This window comes from Gorilla gorilla, chromosome 1, assembly GCF_029281585.2.
Source record: "Gorilla gorilla gorilla isolate KB3781 chromosome 1, NHGRI_mGorGor1-v2.1_pri, whole genome shotgun sequence".
Lineage (NCBI taxonomy): Eukaryota > Metazoa > Chordata > Mammalia > Primates > Hominidae > Gorilla > Gorilla gorilla.
In genome coordinates, this window is record NC_073224.2 from 116957111 (window position 1) to 116976253 (window position 19143).

At 39.3% G+C, this 19143-nt stretch overlaps 1 protein-coding gene and 1 pseudogene across 24 annotated transcripts in view; one reads left to right on the forward strand and one right to left on the reverse strand.

The window, feature by feature from the left end:
- Positions 1 to 19143, reverse strand: part of LOC101130554 (myomegalin) — a 225188-nt gene that overhangs the window by 87372 nt on the left and 118673 nt on the right. For all 24 annotated transcript variants that reach the window (XM_063695516.1, XM_063695461.1, XM_063695463.1 and 21 more), the window contains 4 exons: positions 17909 to 17985; positions 15253 to 15376; positions 14888 to 15063; positions 9294 to 9411 (listed from right to left, as the gene is read on the reverse strand). In XM_063695516.1, coding sequence (XP_063551586.1) covers positions 9294 to 9411; positions 14888 to 15063; positions 15253 to 15376; positions 17909 to 17985 — 495 coding nt within the window. The remainder of the gene's footprint in view (positions 1 to 9293; positions 9412 to 14887; positions 15064 to 15252; positions 15377 to 17908; positions 17986 to 19143) is intronic.
- Positions 7332 to 7462, forward strand: LOC115932046 (uncharacterized; annotated as a pseudogene).

Genomic DNA, 19143 nt, shown 5'->3' on the forward strand with positions numbered 1-19143 from the left:
GTATTTGTTAAATCAATCAATGAGCAAGAATGCAAACATACCTTTTTTTCTCTCTTCAATGAGCTTTCAGTTTAGTTAAAAGGGAGAAAAGGTGCACGCTACAGTTAGAACAATTGACTGGTACACTAAATGGTACTGAATTAAATTTAGTGTGAGTACAGAAAAAGTTGAGGTTAGTATGGGCTGGTATATTTGAAGGGACAAGAGTGGCACTTGAGATGGGTGTTAGGATGAAGAAGGCCAAGGAAGGGACTCAGCAAAATAAAATAGCTTCATTAAAAGCCACAGAACTTAGGTTAAACACAGTGCTAGCCTGTAGGTAAAGGGAGATGTTGGGGATTTTTGAATGACCAGGTTCATCCATCCATACATCTAATCCTCTATAGTTGTTCATTCAAAGAACATGTATCAAGAGCCAACTGTAAGCCAGACACTATGCTATGGAGTGCCTTGGCAATTAGAATTTGGTTAATGTTTTGACAAAGGCAAAAGAATTTGGACTTAACGTTATGGATTTAAGCAGACAATGACATGATGAAAACCTTTTCTTAGGAAGATTACCCAGGCAACAGGATGGATGGTACTTCCTTTTTTTTTTTTTTTTTTGAGACAAAGTCTTGTTCTTCTCCCCCAGGCTGGAGTGCAATGGCACAATCTCGACTCACTGCAACCTCTGCCTTCCAGGTTCAAGAGATTCTCCTGCCTCAGCTTCCTGAGTAGCTGGGATTATAGGCATGCGCCACCACACCCAGCTAATTTTGTTATTTATTTATTTTTTAGTAGAGATGAGGTTTCACCATGTTGGCCAGGCTGGCCTTGAACTCCTGGCCTCCCAAAGTGCTGGGAATATATGCGTGAGCCACCGCGCCTGGCCCTCTGCTTCCCTCTTTTCTAATCTGATGGTTAAGCCCTTAGCATTCCCTTGACTCTGGAACTTTTGCAGAGCAAAGAGCAGAGGCTGTTTGAAGCCAACTGCATTTCTAGACTTTTATGAAATTCTAAGCCCACTGCGAAGATTGAGCCAGATGTCCCATTGGGGAAAAGAGGAGAGAGAAAAGTTTTTGAAGTCAGTGAAGAGGAGAGAGTGACATTTCACCCAGATGGAAAGAGATTGAAGGTCAAAGAGTAACAAGTACCCACCTCCATTCCATATCAGTGCCCTGGAGAAGCAGCAGGACCTCAGAGAGGGAAGTAATGGGGTGACTTGGAGAGGCTGCACTTTAGCAGGGGATTCTGGCTCCATAAAAGGTTAAATACAGCAAGCTTCTAGGATTGGCAAAACCATGCTTACTGAGGCAGGGGTGGTTTAGTGGCAGATCAACGATCAGAGTAGTCTCCTTGGTGCTTTGGTACCAGGTGAAATCTAGGGACCTTTAAATAGCTGAGAAAGTAGGGAGAGGAGGAAATATCAAACGTATGAAATTGAATTTCTCACCATCCTGATTCAGACAGGGGCTTTAAATTGATGACTACCTTAGATTTATGAACTAAGAGTCATACACTATGAACTTTTGTTCATTGGTGCTCAGTCCTAGACCCTTTTCACCTCTCTATTCTCTTCTGGTGTCATCTCATCCTTTCCCATCTTTATACCAGTGGCTTCCAATTTATATTTTTATTGTAGAATTCTCATCTGAGTGCCACTCTCAAATACCTGGTTACCTATTTGATATCTGCATGTGGATGTGTCATAGACATCTCAAAATTACCGTAGGAAAGACTGATCTCCTGATTGTTGTCTTCCCCTTGTTTAAAGTGCCTCCCTTTCCTCCTAATACTTTATATGAGGAGTCAGAAAACTATGGACTGTGGACCAAATCCAGCCCCCACCTGTTTGTGCAAATACAGTTTTGTTGGAACACAGCCATGTTCATTCTTATGTGTTGTGTGTGGCTGTTTTTATGCAACAATGGCAGAAACTTTACAGCCTGCAAAGCTTATTTACTATCTGGCCCTATACAGAAAAAGTCTACCAATTCCTGCTCTTTGCTTTCTTCAATGTATTTGTCACAATTTGAAGTTATATATTTGTTTGATTATCTGCTTATTTATCTGTCTCCTTCCTTAGAAGGTAATTCTCTAGTGCCTACTATGACAGCACCATTGCCTAGTCATGGTAGGCACTCAATTGTCATTGACTAGAATGTATGAATGAGAAAATGAACTATTATATATTAAAATTTTATTTTGGTCTTTTGCCTTAGCACAAAACTTTCATCCTTCCTTACCCTCCAATGACTTCATATCTTTGTTTTGTTTTGTTTTGTTTTGTTTCGAGATGGAGACTTGCTGTGTTGCCCAGGCTGGAGTGCAGTGGCACTATCTTGGCTCACTACAACCTCCACCTCCCGGGTTCAAGCAATTCTCCTGCCTCAGCCTCCCGAGTAGCTGGGATTACAGGCACATGCCACCACACCTGGCTAATTTTTGTATTCTTAGTAGAGACAGGGTTTCACCGTGTTGGCCAGGCTGGTCTCAAACTCTTGACCTCATGATCCTCCCACCTTGGCCTCCCAAAGTGCTGGGATTACAGGTGTGAGCCACCATGCCTGGCCCTAATGACTTCATATCTTAAGTAACAAGAGTGCTAAAATAATGAGTCCCCTCAATTTCTTTGCCCTCTACTCTATCCTCCTTTCAGATTAATCTTTCTAAAACAGAGCTCAGATATCACTCTCCCTCAAAGAAACCTGGAGACCCAATGACTTGTCCATTAATCCTAAACTTCTTTACCTGCTTCTTAAAGTTCTCTGAATCTGGCTCCACTCTATTTTTCTGTCCCCCTATATTCTATTCCTGCTACTACTTCTCTACCCTGAACTTCCCCACCTCTATACTTCATACACTTGGAATATTCTTTTCTATCACTACCACCTCCACCTATCAAAATCCTATCCACCCTTCAAGTATTTCCTTCAAGCTGCCTTTCTGAGTACCACCAAAAGACATCTTTCTCTTCTTCCATCTTCCAAAATACTTTTTGTACCTATAGTAACTTGTATGTCATTTCTCCATACTGCGTTCTCCCCATTAACTGGTAAGCTACTTAAGAAAAGGAACCACAGCTTTCTCATCTTGGTATCTGCTATGGTTTGAAAGTTTGTATTCCCCTCCAAATTCATATGTTGAAATCCTAACCCCCAACATAATGGTATTAGGAGGTGGGGGCTTTGGGAGAGATTAGTGTCCTTATAAAAAGAGACCTCAGAGAGTTAGCTAATCCCTTCTACCATGTGAAGACACAGCAGGAAATCCATAAACCAGAAAGTGGGCCCTCACCAGACACTGAAAATGCCAGTGCCTTGATCTTGGACTTCCCAGCCTCCAGAACTGTGAGAAATGAATTTCTATTGTTTATAAGCCACTCAGTCTGTGGTATTCTGTTATAGCAGCCTGAGTGGACTAAGACTGCTTCTGAAGTATTTGGAACAGTATCTTTCTAGATCTCAATAATCATTGAATGAATGAATAAAGCAATGCCTTTCCTTTCCATATCTACTTAGTAAAATCCTACTCATTCCTCAGAGACCAAAATCTTTGCTTCTGACCCCAGTCCGTGATGATTTTTCCTTTCTGTACTGCCTTGTATTTTTTTCATCAGTGACTTTCTCCTATTGTAATCTCTAGAAGGTAGAGACTAAATCCTACACATCTTTGTGTTCTTCTTCCTTCACCTAACAGTACCTTGTGCATTACAAGTGCTCAGTAAATATTTTTGATTAAGTTGTAAAGCAGCTGCCTATTTTTCCACTTCCTTTGCTGCTCAAAAGGATTAGAGCAATGATTGTTTTAGCTGCTAAGGCCTGCTTCAGAGACACATTATTAATGAAGGTTGTCTGGGAGACAGTAATGTTGAACGGGGATTTGTAAATGAGTCTCCAGCTTCAACATTCATCAGCAAAAGAAGGGGATACTGAAAAGCTACTCTAAAAAAAAATCTCATATGAAGTTGTCCGGAGCTGCCTGAGCTACTAATCACTGCAAAGTTTTCTGTCTCTGCCTTGAGCGTTTAGAGCACATTCTTGCCTTAACCTCCAAGTCAGATCTCTCCATGGTAACGCAGGAATGTTTGCTATTTTAGGAAATATGCCTCACTGCATGCAGTACTATTTACATTAAGTTCCAAACAAGGCATAAATGCAACAGCTTGACTGTGCTAATTTGTGTGAGTGGGAAGGTCTCGCTTACTTAATGTGGGCCTCTCCCTAATTGTGTTATCCTGTTTCATTTTATAAGCCAACCACAGTGAGATTACATGTTAATAAATTTTGCTTATCTTATACTGAAGGAGAAATGCAGAGAGAGAAAAAAGGCAACAAACAAAACAAGAATTCCTCCAGACCTCCCTTTGCAAGGGCATCATTTTTTCTGCCTTCACACCCTCCAGGTCTGGTTTCATTTAAAACCTTCATTGAGATGAAGCTTCTAACATTCTGTAGAAGGAAATAATATCAATAACTGAAACAATTGCTAGCTTTTCCCTGCAACTTTGTAGATACCTTTACTGAGGAAGAGAAAAATGCTTTGTAAACTTTATTAGATTTTCTGACTCCCTAGTGAAAAAGATGTGGACAAGATGTCACAGCCTCACATCAAAAAGCTCCTCAACACTCTGATCACACATACTATTGATCTGAATGGACATCAAGAAGGATTGGAAGGAAATATGGAATGATGTCAGTCAATGGCATATCTAGTTGGTGGTACTTTTTTTGCTTTGTAAGAAGTTAATCATAGACGTTCATAAATATTGTGCAAGTGCACTCCCACTAAAATGAATGTTGTAGAATGTTTTGGTAGAATGGAAAAGGAAAACAGCTAGAAAGACTGTAAGATCAATTAAATAAAATAATCTTTATCAAAAGTGTCTGTCTTATTTGAGAGAATGAAGACTCTGAAGTGAACTTCCTGTACTCAGATATTACAGTGAGTATATTATACTCATACTCCAGACTTTCATACTGGGATCACTTGAGAGATAGTTATCTGTGGGATGTGGAGTAAATGAGCGTTCTTCACTTGGACAATTCAGACCTAGAAGTGCAAGATCTGTGAGCTCTTCTTTCTTCTAGGGCCCAACTGTTTGTGGTATTCTCAATTGTGAAGTGTAGGTGGAATTAAAGGAAGTGAATAGGTCTTTAGAACTTAAGCTCCTCCATACTCCAGCTGAATCACTGAGGGATTCCAGGGATGGCTTCACTGGAGATGAGGAGATTCTTTAGCCTCTGAAGAACAGGCCCAGAGCTTAGAAATTGAACTTTTACCTTCCACATTGTAAGGGTCTTTCTTCTGTGGTGACAGTTGGCATGGCAGACAAGGTTTGAGTAGAATACAGTGGAACTATAACTGTTACAGTGAAAGTATACTGTTAGCAGACAAGGATAACACCCACAACATAGGCTCCAAGTGTCACAAATAGCAAGGTTCACCATACATTACCTATGCAGAGGGGAGAGACAAAGTGCTTTGTAATTGGTTTTATAATATTCTTTTCCCCAACCAATTCAAAGAACAGACTTGACAAAGCAGTTCATAGCTGTGTCAGATTATGATTTGCTCTCTCAAGAGGTGACATCAATTATCTCAGATGCTCTTCAAGCAATCCTCAGTTTCCACGACAACTAGGATTACCTTTCTAAATGCAAATCATATGCTTTTATTCCCCTTGCTTTTTTTTTCTGGTGCCTACAACATGAAGCCCTTAGCTCAACATTTATGGTACTTTCCAGCTATATATTTTATCATTCTCCAATACTTATTTTTGGTAACATCGATTACTCCCAATTCCTTAGCTGTGTTCCACATCACTGCATATATTGCTCCGTTTCCTATTTTCTGCCTGGTGTATCCAGTCTTTAAGGCCCAACAGAAGGGTGACCTCCAGGTGAGTTCCTCCTTGGAGTTAATTCCTTTCAGCTGTGGGTTCCTTTAGCACCATGCGTGTATTTCTGTCTCCTCATTTATCACACTGTATTTTAGTTCTTTGTTTACATACCAGTCTTTCACTGGACTATAAACCTTTGGAAGGCTAGGACTCCCTATACTAGTGGTACTCACTGAGCAACTGTCTCATCTCCTAGAGAGCATTTTGAAATTTTGTGGGGGTGTTTCTTGTTTTTGATGTTGTCACAATGATAAGTGAGGCAAGGGATGTTACAGGACAAAGTATTGTACCAAATTCCAAATGACTTTTGGAATTTGAATGTTCCATTGGGTGATGATAAAACTGTTTACAATCATCTGAACCTAGAACTTAATATATATATAGGAGCATGATGTTAATTTACACTAAATTTTTCCATGAATTAAACTACTATGTAAATTGAGGGAAGACACTACCAGTCCTTGGGCCCAATTTTTTTTCCCATAAGACGTAGACCCAAAGGGAGAAACAAGGAAATATGCTATGGGAGGCTTTCTATTCTCCACACTTGAGAGGACCAACTATCAGCGGCCTCCTGTAGCAGAGCTTTCCAACTTGGGTATTCCAGCACAGTGTACCTCAGCATGGTCCACCACTGTGCAAAGATGCTGATCCCCTCAGCTCTCAGGGTGGTGCATGGGTCCTGAGGTGGCCATAAGCAATTGCCTCAAACCATGAGCAGCCATGGTCACTTATTTCAGAATACCGTAGATGTACACTCATTTCCTATGAAAATGAATTTTCCATGAAAAAGGGTAGGAAACATTGTCTTATAGAACAAACAGCGCAATGTATCAAGTTTTGAAATGTACAACGTATTGGGTAATAACAACAATAAATTTTTATTAGGCAATGTTTAAAAAGCATATCAATTTAGTACAGTTTATATGATTTGATGCATTTCTTCTGCCCAATGGTCATGCAATATTATCCCCTGGATGCTGTACTTATTCTTGTTCTAAGCATCCTTTGAGAGTAGAATATAAATAATTTAGTCTCTTTGAAATTATAATCTTTTGGTTCTTTAAATCTGTTCTGAAAACTGGTACCAAACCAATTCCTTAATTAGCATTGAAAATACTGAACTAAATATATTCATTTCAGTGCTTACCAAAGATGATGAAAATAAGTATATGTACAAAATATTTTAGTATTTATGTGCCTGTAAATACAAAAGGAGCAATAAAAGTGATTTCATTTCAGAAGGTGAACATTTTGAAAGAAATAATATTCATGTAAATTCTGAACTAAAATAGAATGAAATAAAATTCTGAAAGAAGATAAAAATAGAATGTTAGCATTATAGGAAACTATAGAGATTATTTGAGCTAATCTTCTCATTTTATGTATATGGAAGCTGAGAAGTGACATATCCATAGTCATACAGCTAATAAATATTCAGGATGGAACCGCTTCTCGGCCTTTTGGCTAAGATCAAGTGTAGTATCTGTTCTTATCAGCTTAAATAATCAGGATGGAAATTCAATTCTTCTTATTCTCAGTTGAGCTTTTTCTAATTAAATGTATTACGAAATATTTTCAAGAGTCCCTTAAGAAAATCTCCACATATTTCAACATGTATCTTGCAAAAAGCCTATGAACTTCAATTTGTATTCATACTTGTAAAATTATGTTCACACATTATTTCTTGAGTTTGTTAACCAATGCTTTCCAACCAAAATGGAGCCGCAGTCTAAGAAGTTTGTAATTGTGGCCAAGATAGTAATTTTTTCCTGCCCTCATAGTGGCCTAAGCACCCAAATTGGCCACCTCCAAGTAAGAAGCTTCATCCGTTTACCTCTATACCTTACAAATATTATCATTTGCTATATGTGCCATGAAATGTAAAGGTTGGGAAGCAATGGTTTAAACTAATTCTTATCGTTGCTCTTTTATCTTGACCCCAACCTTTCCATATGTGAACCAGTAAAGTAAACCACCCACATTTTGTCTTATCAGTAGTCTAAGACCAGTGCAAGAATGTAAGGATACCAGGTAATTGCTTATGTTGTTTGGGTGCAGGTATATTCTGAAGTTCTTTTAGAAAATATCTTTTTAGTAAATTAAAAGTTGAATGAAGGAGAGGAGTTCCCTTCGAGGTAACTTCCCAGAAAATCAATGCAATTATTTTTTACCACAGTGAGTTCTCTTTTCAATATTAAAACTACAGTATGGCCAGGTGTGGTGGCTCACGCCTGTAATCCCAGCACTTTGGGAGGCCGAGGTGGGCAGATCACCTGAGGTCAGGAGTTCGAGACCAGCCTGGCCAACATGGTGAAATCCCATCTCTACTAAAAATACAAATATTGCTGGGTGTGGTGGCATGCACCTGTAATCCCAGCTACTCGGGAGGCTGAGGCAGAGGTTGCAGTTAGCCGAGATCATCCCACTGCACTTCAGCCTGGGCAACAGAGTGAGACTCCAACTCAAAAAAAAAATTTTTTTTTGGAGGTAAATTTCTATCATTATCTGATACACTTGTACGGAAATAGTAATCACCATTTCAACTAGCACCCAGCACATTTTCAAGGACCTGGAAGGTTCATACTCCAATATATACAAACAGAGAATATGCCTAGCTCATAGATGATCAATAACTGTTTATTTGAACCCATAGTTTGTGTACTTCGACACAGTATTTTACAACTTAACCCTCAAAAAAACCCCTAAAACATTGTATGTTCTATATAATTATAAATCACTTGATGTGGCTGGCAAATTCTAAGGTGGTCCCTATAATTCTCACCCACTGGCCATCACATCTTTGTGTTATCCTCACCCCTTGAGGATGGGTAGAACCTGTAACTTCTAACCAATATGGCAAAGGTGATGGAATGTCACTGCACAGTTATGCTATGTTATATGAAAAAAGTAAAGAGGTCATATAGATGTAATTAGGGCTGCTAATCAGTTGATTTTAAGTTAACGAAAAGGGATATTATGCTAGTGGGCCTGCCCTAATGAGCCCCTTAAAAGAGAGTCTAGAAGTGAGAAAAGTAACAGACTCTTTCTGCTGCTGGCTATGAAGAAGGAAGCTGCCATAACTTCTACAGCTACACAGCAATAAATCCTTCCAACAGCCTGAGGGAGCTTAGAAGCCGATCCTTCCCTAGGTATGCCTCCAGATGAGAAAAGAGCCCAGTCTACACCTTGATTTCACACTTATGAGACTCCAAACAGATCTCAGCTAAGCCATATCTGGACTCTTGACTCACAGAAACTGTGAGATAACAAAAATAAGGTGTTTTAAACTGCTAAGTTTGTAGTAATCTGTTACACAACAATAGATAACAAATACACTTAGATATTAAAAAGCAGGGCTTATGAAAGCATGAAGCAAGTGCTTCTGGATGTACTGACCAAACCTTACCTGCACTTCCATGCTAGTTGGCTCCTCCAACAGATGTAGCAGTTGTTGTTTCTCCCGAGACAGCTGTTCTACAAGCCTCTCCTGGGCAGCCAGGCTCTGATTCAGTTCTTCAATTCTCCTGAAGCAAAGGAAAAATAAGGACAATAATTATGATCATGATACTATTATTACCTTATTTTTTCAGCCCATTCCAAAGATAGCATGGTCTAGTACAGCAGGTTTTTATCCTTTCAGATCATTGAACCTTTTGATACATTTCTTTAGAAAACCATGTATTTTCTGCCCAGCCCCCAAATATATACACAAACAACTTTTTGCTTACATTTTCACCACGTTCATGGACCTCCTGAAGTTCGTCCATGGATCTTTAGACCATAGGAATTTAACTCTTGGAATAAGGGCCTAGAATTTTTTGGTGGTGGTGGTAGTGGCTGTTCCATTCAATAAACGGTTCTTGGATAACTATTTTGTGTACTCAATGCACTCTACCAAGTACTGGAAATATGAAGGTGGAAAAGAAACAATCGCTGTTTTGCAAAAATTTAAATTCCACCAGCACGTGTTTGCTAGTGATTTGGAGAGTAAGAAGACACACAGCTACAGTCACGTACCATATACTGTTTCTGTCAACATTATGTCATCATACTGCATGTATGATGATGGTCCGATAAGATTATACTGGAGCTGAAAAATTCCTATCACCTAGTAAAGTCCTAGCTGCAGTAACATCATAGTGCAATGTATTTCTCACTTGTTTGTGGTGTTGCTGGTGTAAAGCAAACCTACTGCACTGGCAGTTGTATACAAATATAACATATGTATAGTATGTAATACTTGATAATAAATGTTACTGGTTTATGTATTTACTATACTATACTTTCATTGTTGTTTTAGAGTGTACTCTTTCTACTTATTAAACAAAATAACTGTAAAGTAGCCTCAGGCAGGTCCCTCAGGAGCTATTCCAGAAGAAGGCATTGTTATCATAGGAGATGACAGCTCCATGTGTGTTATTGTCCCTGAAGACCTTCCAGTGGACAAGATGTAAAGGTGGAAGACAGTGAAGCTGATGATCCTGACACTGTGTAGGCCTAGGCTTGTGTGTATGTTTGTGTCTTAGTTTTTAACAAAAAAGTTTAAAAAGTAAAAAAAAAAAATTTAAAATTTAAAAACAGAATAAACCTTTTCTAGAATAAGGATATAAGGAAAATATTTTTATATGACTATAAAATGTGTTTTAGGCCTTCACATTCATTCACTTCGCTACTCACTCACTAAATCACCCAGAGCATGTTCCAGTCCTGCAAGTTCCATTTATGGTCAGTGCCCTAAACAGGTATACTGTTTGTTATCTTTTATACAGTATTTTTACTGTATCTTTTCTATGTTTAGATACACAAATGGTTACCATTGTGTTACAATTGCCTACAGTATTCAGTACAGTAATATGTCACACAGGTTTGTAGCCCAGAAGCCATAGGCTATACCATATAGCCTAGGTGTGCAGTAGCCTATCCCATCAAGGTTTGTGTAAGTATGCTCTGTGATGGCCACACAATGAAGAATGAAATTGCCTAAAGATACATTTCTCAGAACATATCCCTGTAGTTTGTGATGCATGATTGTATATAAGCAAATAATAGTAATAGAATATAATAAATGCTACCAGAATAGAGGCACCATATAGTACATTGAGTGCTGCCATAGAGCTATAGGATGAAAGGTAAAGAAATAATTCATTTGACTTGAAGGAGTATAGCGATGCTCAGGAGAAGAAATTTTAAAGATTGAGTGGTTTCAGAGTAAACAGACAACCTACAGAATGGGAGAAAATATTTGAAAACTATGGATTGGACAAAGGTCCAATATCCAGCATCTATAAGAAATGTAAACAAATATACAAAAGAAAAGCAACCCCATTAAAAAGTGGGCAAAGGACATAAACGGACACTTCAAAAGACATACCTGCAGCCAACAAGCATATGATAAAAAGCTCAATAACGCTGATCACTAGAGAAATGCAATTAAAACCACATGTGATACCATCTCACACCAGTCAGAATGACTATAGTTAAAAAGTCAAAAAATAACAGATGTTAGTGGGTTGCAGAGAAAAGGAAACACTTATACACTGTTGGTGGGAGTGTTAAATTAGTTCAACCACTGTAGAAAGCAGTATGGCGATTCCTCAAAGAACAAAAAGCAGAACTACCATTCGACCCAGCAATCCCATTTCTGGGTATACTCAGAGGAATATAAATCATTCTACCATGAAGACATATGCATGCAAATGTTCACTGCACACTATTTACAATAGCAAAGACTTGGGTGGTTTTCCAGGCTCAGAAGGAGGAGATTGAACAAAGGAACAAAGGCATGAAGACCCAGTGTACAATTTGGGAAGAGTCACTTGAACAAAGGCCCAGGGAAGAGGCAATGGCTGGAGAAGAGACTGAAAATTCAGACCCTCAGACTAGGGTTAAGTTGTAAAATACTGTGCTGAGGTATACAAACTATGGGTTCAAATAAACTTATTGATCATCTATGTGCTAGGCATATTCTCTGTTTGTATATATTGGAACATGAACCTTCCAGGTCCTTGAAAATGTGCTGGGTACTAAATGAAATGTTTCCAGTTGTGATTCTTTTTTTTTTGAGATGGAGTCTTGCTCTGTCGCCAGACTGGAGTGCAGTGGCGCAATCTTGGCTCACTGCAACCTCCACCTCCCTGGTTCAAGCGATTCTCCTGCCTCAGCCTCCCGAGTAGCTGGGACTACAGGCATGCGCCACCACGCTCAACCAATTTTTGTATTTTTATTTGAGATGGGGCTTCACCGTGTTGGCCAGGATGGTCTTAATCTCGTGATCCGCCCGCCTTGGCCTCCCAAAGTGCTAGGATTACAGGTGTGAGCCATGACTCCCAGGAGAAATAACTTTAAAAACTTAAAAAACTTTAAAAACTTAAAAACATTGGGCTGGGTATGCTGGCTCATGCCTGTAATCCCTGTAATCCCAGCACTTTGGGAGGCTGAGGTGGGCGGATCACCTGAGTTTGAGATCAGCCTGACCAACATAGTGAAACCCTGTCTCTACTAAAAATACAAAAATTAGCTGGGCGTGGTGGTGCACGCCTGTAATCCCAGCTACTCGGGAGGCTGAGGCAGGAAAATCGGTTGAACCCGGGAGGCAGAGGTTGCAGTGAGCTGAGATCTTGCCACTGTACTCCACCCTGGGCAACAGAGCGACACTCCATCTCAAAACAAAAACAAAAACAGAAACAAAAAATTAAAAACATTATACAAATGTAAACTGCAATGATGACGAGAAGGAGGAATGTGGACTCCATATGAAATTCCCTCGTGGTATCTGCACTAGAACATCTCTACTTTTCTTAAACCTCAAACTTTGCTCATCTCTTTGACCCTTAGTCTCTACAGAGGATCTGTTCTCCTACTCTCCAAAATTGTTCAAGGTCATCTGATGAGTGGCCTCAATTTATTTTCAGATGTGCATGTACTTTACTTGGGGTTTTGTTTTGTTTTGTTTTGGTTTTTAGTTCAGTTTTTTTAATTGGGGTTCAAATATGAGACAGTCTTGGGGAACCTAGTAGGGAAAATCTGAAAGCAAATACAGTACCATACTGCGAATTGTACTACATATATATATATATAAAAGAAACAATACAGAAACTTCATTCTGCTATCACAAAGCCTTCAAAGAAATGACGATTGATGCCTTAGTTGAGGTTCACTAGAAGGGAAAAAGTTGGCAGATGTTTCCCACAGAAGGAAAAGCATGAGCAAAATTCTGGAGACTTGCCATAGCTTCTTATGCTTCTGGAGGCAGTATGGCTTCAGGGTTTGGATGTCAGCAATCCCTGAAACCATGTTTCACAACTCTCCAGAAGCCAATTTTTTCATTAATAAAGTATAATTCATATCTCATGGGGCTGTTAAACAAGAACATAAAGTACTCAGCTGTATGGTAAGAGCTCAACAAAGCTTAGCCATCATTATTATTACTAGCCTGGCACGAATGAAGTTAAGGAATGGTGGTAGGTGATGAGTGTGGGAGAAATCAGAGGTTACATCATAAAAGGCTTTGATGGCCACATTAGGAGTATGGATCTTATCTCCTAAAGGTATTGCAAAGCTTCTTAAATGGCTCTGCCATGGTGCGATTAAATTTATGTCTTGGAAAGATCACATTGGTCATGGTATGCACATGTGGTTTTTGCCTATTCAGTTAAAAGCTCCTTAAAGCTTTTTATGCCACCAGTCTTATGCACCTAAGAGGCTAAATTATTTGCCAATTTGTTGTTGTTGAATTATCTATTTCAGAACTACTCTGAATTATTAGGTTGAGATTGAATGAGACGAGCAGGAGTGGAAGTGGAGAGGACATTTAGAAAGTTTCCTCGGTAATCCAGACAGTAGATGGTGGTGACCTCAACAATTGCCCAGTTACCTTCAGGACAAAGTCCAAGTTCCTTATAATGGTATACAAAGCTGGCACAATCAGACCCCTATTCTCAAAACAGCTTACCTCTCACTTGTCTTCTCACTTGCTCCAGTTATGTACAATTATTTAAAGTTCTTGAAATATTCCTTTCCCTGTGTCTTCCCTCCATAGTTTCTCCTTCTGCATAGAATATTTCCTTTCCCTATCCACTTTCTACCTATTTATTCTACCTCCTATTCATCCTTCAAAGCTCAGCTCAGATTTCACTAGAGGAAACCTTCAATGGCATTATCTTAGTCTTTTTGGGCTGCTATAACAAAACACCATATAAACTGGGTGGCTTATAAACAACGGAAATGTATTTCTCACTGTTTTGGAGGCTGGGAAGTCCTAGATCAAATCACTGACAGGTTCAATGTCTGGTGAAGTTTCACACTCTGGCTCATAATGGTGCATTCCCACTATATCCTCACATGGTAGAAGGGGCTAACTAGCTCTCTGGGGTCTCTTTTACAAGTGTATTAATCCCATTTATGTGGGCTCCATCTCCAATGTCTATGATTTAATCACCTCCTAATGGCTCCATCTCATACTACTTCTGGAGGCAGAAGTATTAACCTTAAGGGTTAAGATTTCAACATATAAACTGGTGGGGGAGGGAGGTGGGGATGGGACACAAACATTCAGACCACAGCAGACAACTTGCTCTTTTAATGTGGAATGGATGACCCTCCAATATTTCCCCAGAGCACCCCGTGCTCTTCTATCAGGGAACTTATTAAAATCATGTAACAGGTTTCTTGGTGACAAGAATTAGGTCTTTTGTTTCTGTAACACATGCCAGATACTTAGCCCGGTATCTGGCATGTGGCATGCCCAGTAAATGTTTGCTGAATAAGTGAATCCATGTCTCTTGCTTGCCGCTATTTGCCCACTGAATCCATGAAGTGAGTTTTCATAATGCATACCATTGAAAATTCAACCCTGAAAAGAATGTCTTCGGTTGTGGGCCCATAAAGTCTTAGAAATAGTGAAGCTCCTACTGTCAGTCCTTGAAAGGGAACAGGGCAGCTGCTGTATGCCTTGAGAATGGGCAAAAGACAAGTGACAAAAAGAGCACTGAAGGCACCTACTTGTCCCTCTGGGCCAGGGCCTCAGTGTATTGGTCGGGCTTGACCTGGTCTCCTGGTACATCTTCCCAGTTTTTGGTGACTCCCTTCAGTTTCTCTGAGAGCTCCAGGTTACACTCCTTCTCTGCTTCCACCAGAGCTGCCATCCGTGCAGCTTCATTCTTTGCTAGCCTGGATTCCTGGAAAAAGAACAAAAACTGAGAGGCTGCAAAATTTCTACCTAGATTAGGAGCCCTAAGACCCAGGAACATTGATGAATTTGAGAGGGAAAGTAGAGACAGAAAAGGTGAATGCCAGAAGGCAGAGCAGTAGGAAAAGGAGTGTTAATAAAAGAGAACCCCTACCTATGGACTTTGGGAACTCCTCACCTCCTGCAGAAGCTGGATCTTATTCTCCAAGAGCTCATAAACATGCTCCGTCTCCTGCTGTCGCTCCTCAAACTGGCGTCGGAGCTCAGCTTCATTCTGACTGTTGAGATTCTCCACATCAGCCCTAAAACCACAGAGCATTAGCCAATCAGAGCCAGACATACAGTTTAGCAAGTGGAACCATTAAGGTTGTTCTTTGATAAATCTCCAAACTGCTTTCTGCAGTGACTGAACTGGTTTATATTTCCACCAACAGCGTGTAAGCATTCCCATTTCTATGCAGCCTCACCGGCATCTGTTGTTTTTAGACGTTTTAATAGTAGCCATTCTGACTGGTGTGAGATGGTATCTCATTGTGGTTTTGATTTATATTTCTCTGATGATTAGTGATGTGGAGCAATTTTTCATATATTTGGTGGGCATTTGTATGTCTTCTTTTGAAAAGTGTTTGATCATGCCTTTTGCTCATTTTTTTAATGGGGTTATTTGTTTTTCATTGTTCAATTGTTAAATTTCTTATGGATTCTGGATATTAGACCCTTTTCAGATGCTAGTTGCAAATTTTTTTAGATTCTAGAGGTTGTCTGTTTACTCTGTTGATAGTTTCTTTTGCTGTGCAAAACTCTTTAGTTTAAATAAATCCAACCTGTCTCTTTTTGTTTTTGTTGCAATTGCTTTTGAGGACTTAGTCATAAATTCCTGAGGCCAATGTCCAGAATGGTGTTTCTTGGGTTTTCTTCTAGGATTCTTATAGTTTGAGGTCTTACATTTACATCTTTACTCCATCTTGAGTTAATTTTTATATGTGCTGAAAGGTAGGGGCCCAGTTTCATTCTTTTGCACATGGCTAGCCAGTTATCTATCCCACCACCATCGAATAGGAGAGTGCTTTCCCCACTGCTTATTTTTGTTGATTTTGTCGAAGATCAGATTGCTGTAGGTGTGTAGCTTTATTTTTGGGTTCTCTATTTGCTTCCATTGGTCTATGTGTCTTTTTTTTTTCCCCGCAACATGCTGTTTTGGCAACTGTAGCCTTGTAGTATAGTTTGAAGTTGGATAGTGTGATGTCTCTGGCTTTGATCTTGGTCATTTGATGAATGACATTGGTAGTTTGATAGGAATAGTGTTGAATCTGTAGATTACTTTGGGCAGTATGGCCATTTTAATGATATTGATTCTTCCAATCCATGAGCATGGAATGTTTTTCCATTTGTTTGTGTCATCTATGATATCTTTTAGCAGTGTTTCGTAGTTCTCCTTGTAGAGATCTTTCACCTCCTTGGTTAGATGTATTCCAAGGTATTTTTTTTTTTTAGCAGATATTGTAAATGGGATTGCATTCTTGATTTGGCTCTCAGCTTGAATGTTATTGGTGTGTAGAAATGCTACTGATTTTTTTTTTTTTTTTTTGAGACGGAGTCTGGCTCTGTCGCCCAGGCTGGAGTGCAGTGGCATGATCTCGGCTCACTGTAAGCTCTGCCTCCCGGGTTCACGCCATTCTCCTGCCTCAGCCTCCCAAGTAGCTGGGACTACAGGCGACTGCCACCACACCCAGCTAATATTTTTTTTTTTTGTATTTTTAGTAGAGACGGGGTTCACCGTGTTAGCCAGGATGGTCTCGATCTCCTGACCTCGTGATCCACCCACCTCGGCCTCCCAAAGTGCTGGGATTACAGGCGTGAGCCACCGTGCCTGGTGAAATGCTACTGATTTTTGTACATTAATTTTTGTATTCTGAAACTTTATTGAAGTCTGAAAATATTTTTAATAATTTTAGTAATACTTGTCATTTAACACTAAGTTTTTAAAAAACTGTAAATTATAAAAGTAACCATTTTAGCAATATAAATGTATATAAAGAAAAATATCAAGTCTTCTCCCTATCACGGACTGTGATCTCACTCTTCCTCAATATATTATAAATATCACTCAGCAACTTTTCCCCCTTACTTTAATCAAGGAATTCCCACTAGGACAATAATATAGAGCTAACTCATTCTTCAATAACTGCATAATAGTCCACAGTGTAGTAATACCAAAATTTATTTAATCAATGCCCTATTGATGGATAATTGTTTCTAGTTTTTTGCCATTACAACTAATGATGCAATAAACATCCTTATACATTTATCCTTTCACACTAATGCTTTTATTTATAAGAAACAGATTCCTTCTAGGGATTGTTTGATCAAAGGAAATCCTCCTTTTTTACTACAATAGGTAGCATCACATACTAAAAATGTTGTCACAATTTACACTCACTGGTAGTGTATGAGAGTGCCCATTTTCCCCAAATGTTATCTCAGCTCTTGATGTTATTATTGGCTGACTGATACTTTTTGATAAAGCTTATTTGCATTTGTCTCTACTAAAAGTGGAAACATTCACTGTTTCAATTTAGTCGATTGCTGACTAATAGGAAGTTTGCAATCTTAGGTCTGGTGGATTTACCAACTTATGACAAGGTCCATCTGACCTAGTAATAGAGAGAGAGCCCAGGGGAAACACAGCATATGAAAATCTATTGTTTCAGTTCCTGAATCAGACACAGGATTCAAATGCCACAGATAGGTTAAGGAATTTGGTTCCAAATCTATTGCTCTCAGATTAGTAAGACAGACTCTGGAAAGGACCAGAGCTTAAAATTACAACTTACCATGTTTTATCCAGATGCTGTTTCTTGTCCTGGAGTTCTCGTTTCAAGCTCTCCACTTCAACCTTCAGCTCAATGTTCTGAAAAACACACAGGCATTAATCGTTATTAACTGCCACAGACACTCTTTCCTGGATCCAGGTTTCTATTTGAGTCTTGCCTTGGTCCACAGCCTCTCACCTCATCTCTGCCCTCTTTGTGACCCTTGACATAATTACGGATTTAGTTGGATCAGCAATCTAGTCAAGGAAGAATAAACTGTACAGCTTCAGGGTTTCCCCTGAGCTACTTATCAATTTTCCCAACCTATTTATCATTACCCCTGGATCGTGAACACTGCTTAAGTCTATTCATTCTCTAAACCATTGCAGGACAGAGTATATATTAAAATAAATTTTTCCTATCTAATACAGGTTGTTCCTGAAAACCAAATTGCTAGAATAATACTTTTAATAGAATTATAGTAATAGAACAATACTTTTAAATGCCTGGGGATTCAATTATTTAAAGAAATTTGGTTGTAAACATTTTTAAAAACAATGCTTTTATCATAAAATTGGAATTTTATAAATTAGGTTTGCTTAAGGTGAGAGGGGACTCTGATGGTAAAGTTATACAGGGAACAATTAATTTTTATTGAGGTGAGGATGCAACAAGTAAGATTTGGGGAAACAGAAATAAGGAAATAAAAACATCCCAAGTGTGTCTGGTGCAGGTTAAGTGGCTTAGTGTGTGGTAAGGAGTATAGAAAATAGTTTGCAACTAGTTTGTGAAAATCCTGCTAAGACAACTAGATAGGCCGGCCACAGTGGCTCACACCTATAATCCCAGCACTTTGGGAGGCCAAGGCAGGCAGATCACTCGAGGTCAGGCTTTCCAGACCAGCCTAACCAACATGGTGAAACCTCATCTCTGCTAAAAATACAAAAATTAGCTGGGCGTGGTGACATGCGCCTGTAATCCCAGCTACTTGGGAGGCTGAAACAGGAGAATCGCTTGAACCCAGGAGGTGGAGGTTGCAGTCAGCCAAGATAATGCTGCTGCACTCCAGCCTGGGTGACAGAGAGAGACTCTGTCTCAAAATAAAAAATATTTAAAAAGTAAAAAACTGGATAATAATCAGTAGAAATCAAAGACTTATCAGGGAGCTTTAAGCAAAGTATTGGCATGATCGGGTCCATGTTGAAGAAGGAATTATGAAGAAGGTGGGTGGGTCAGGGGCAACTAACCAGAATAGG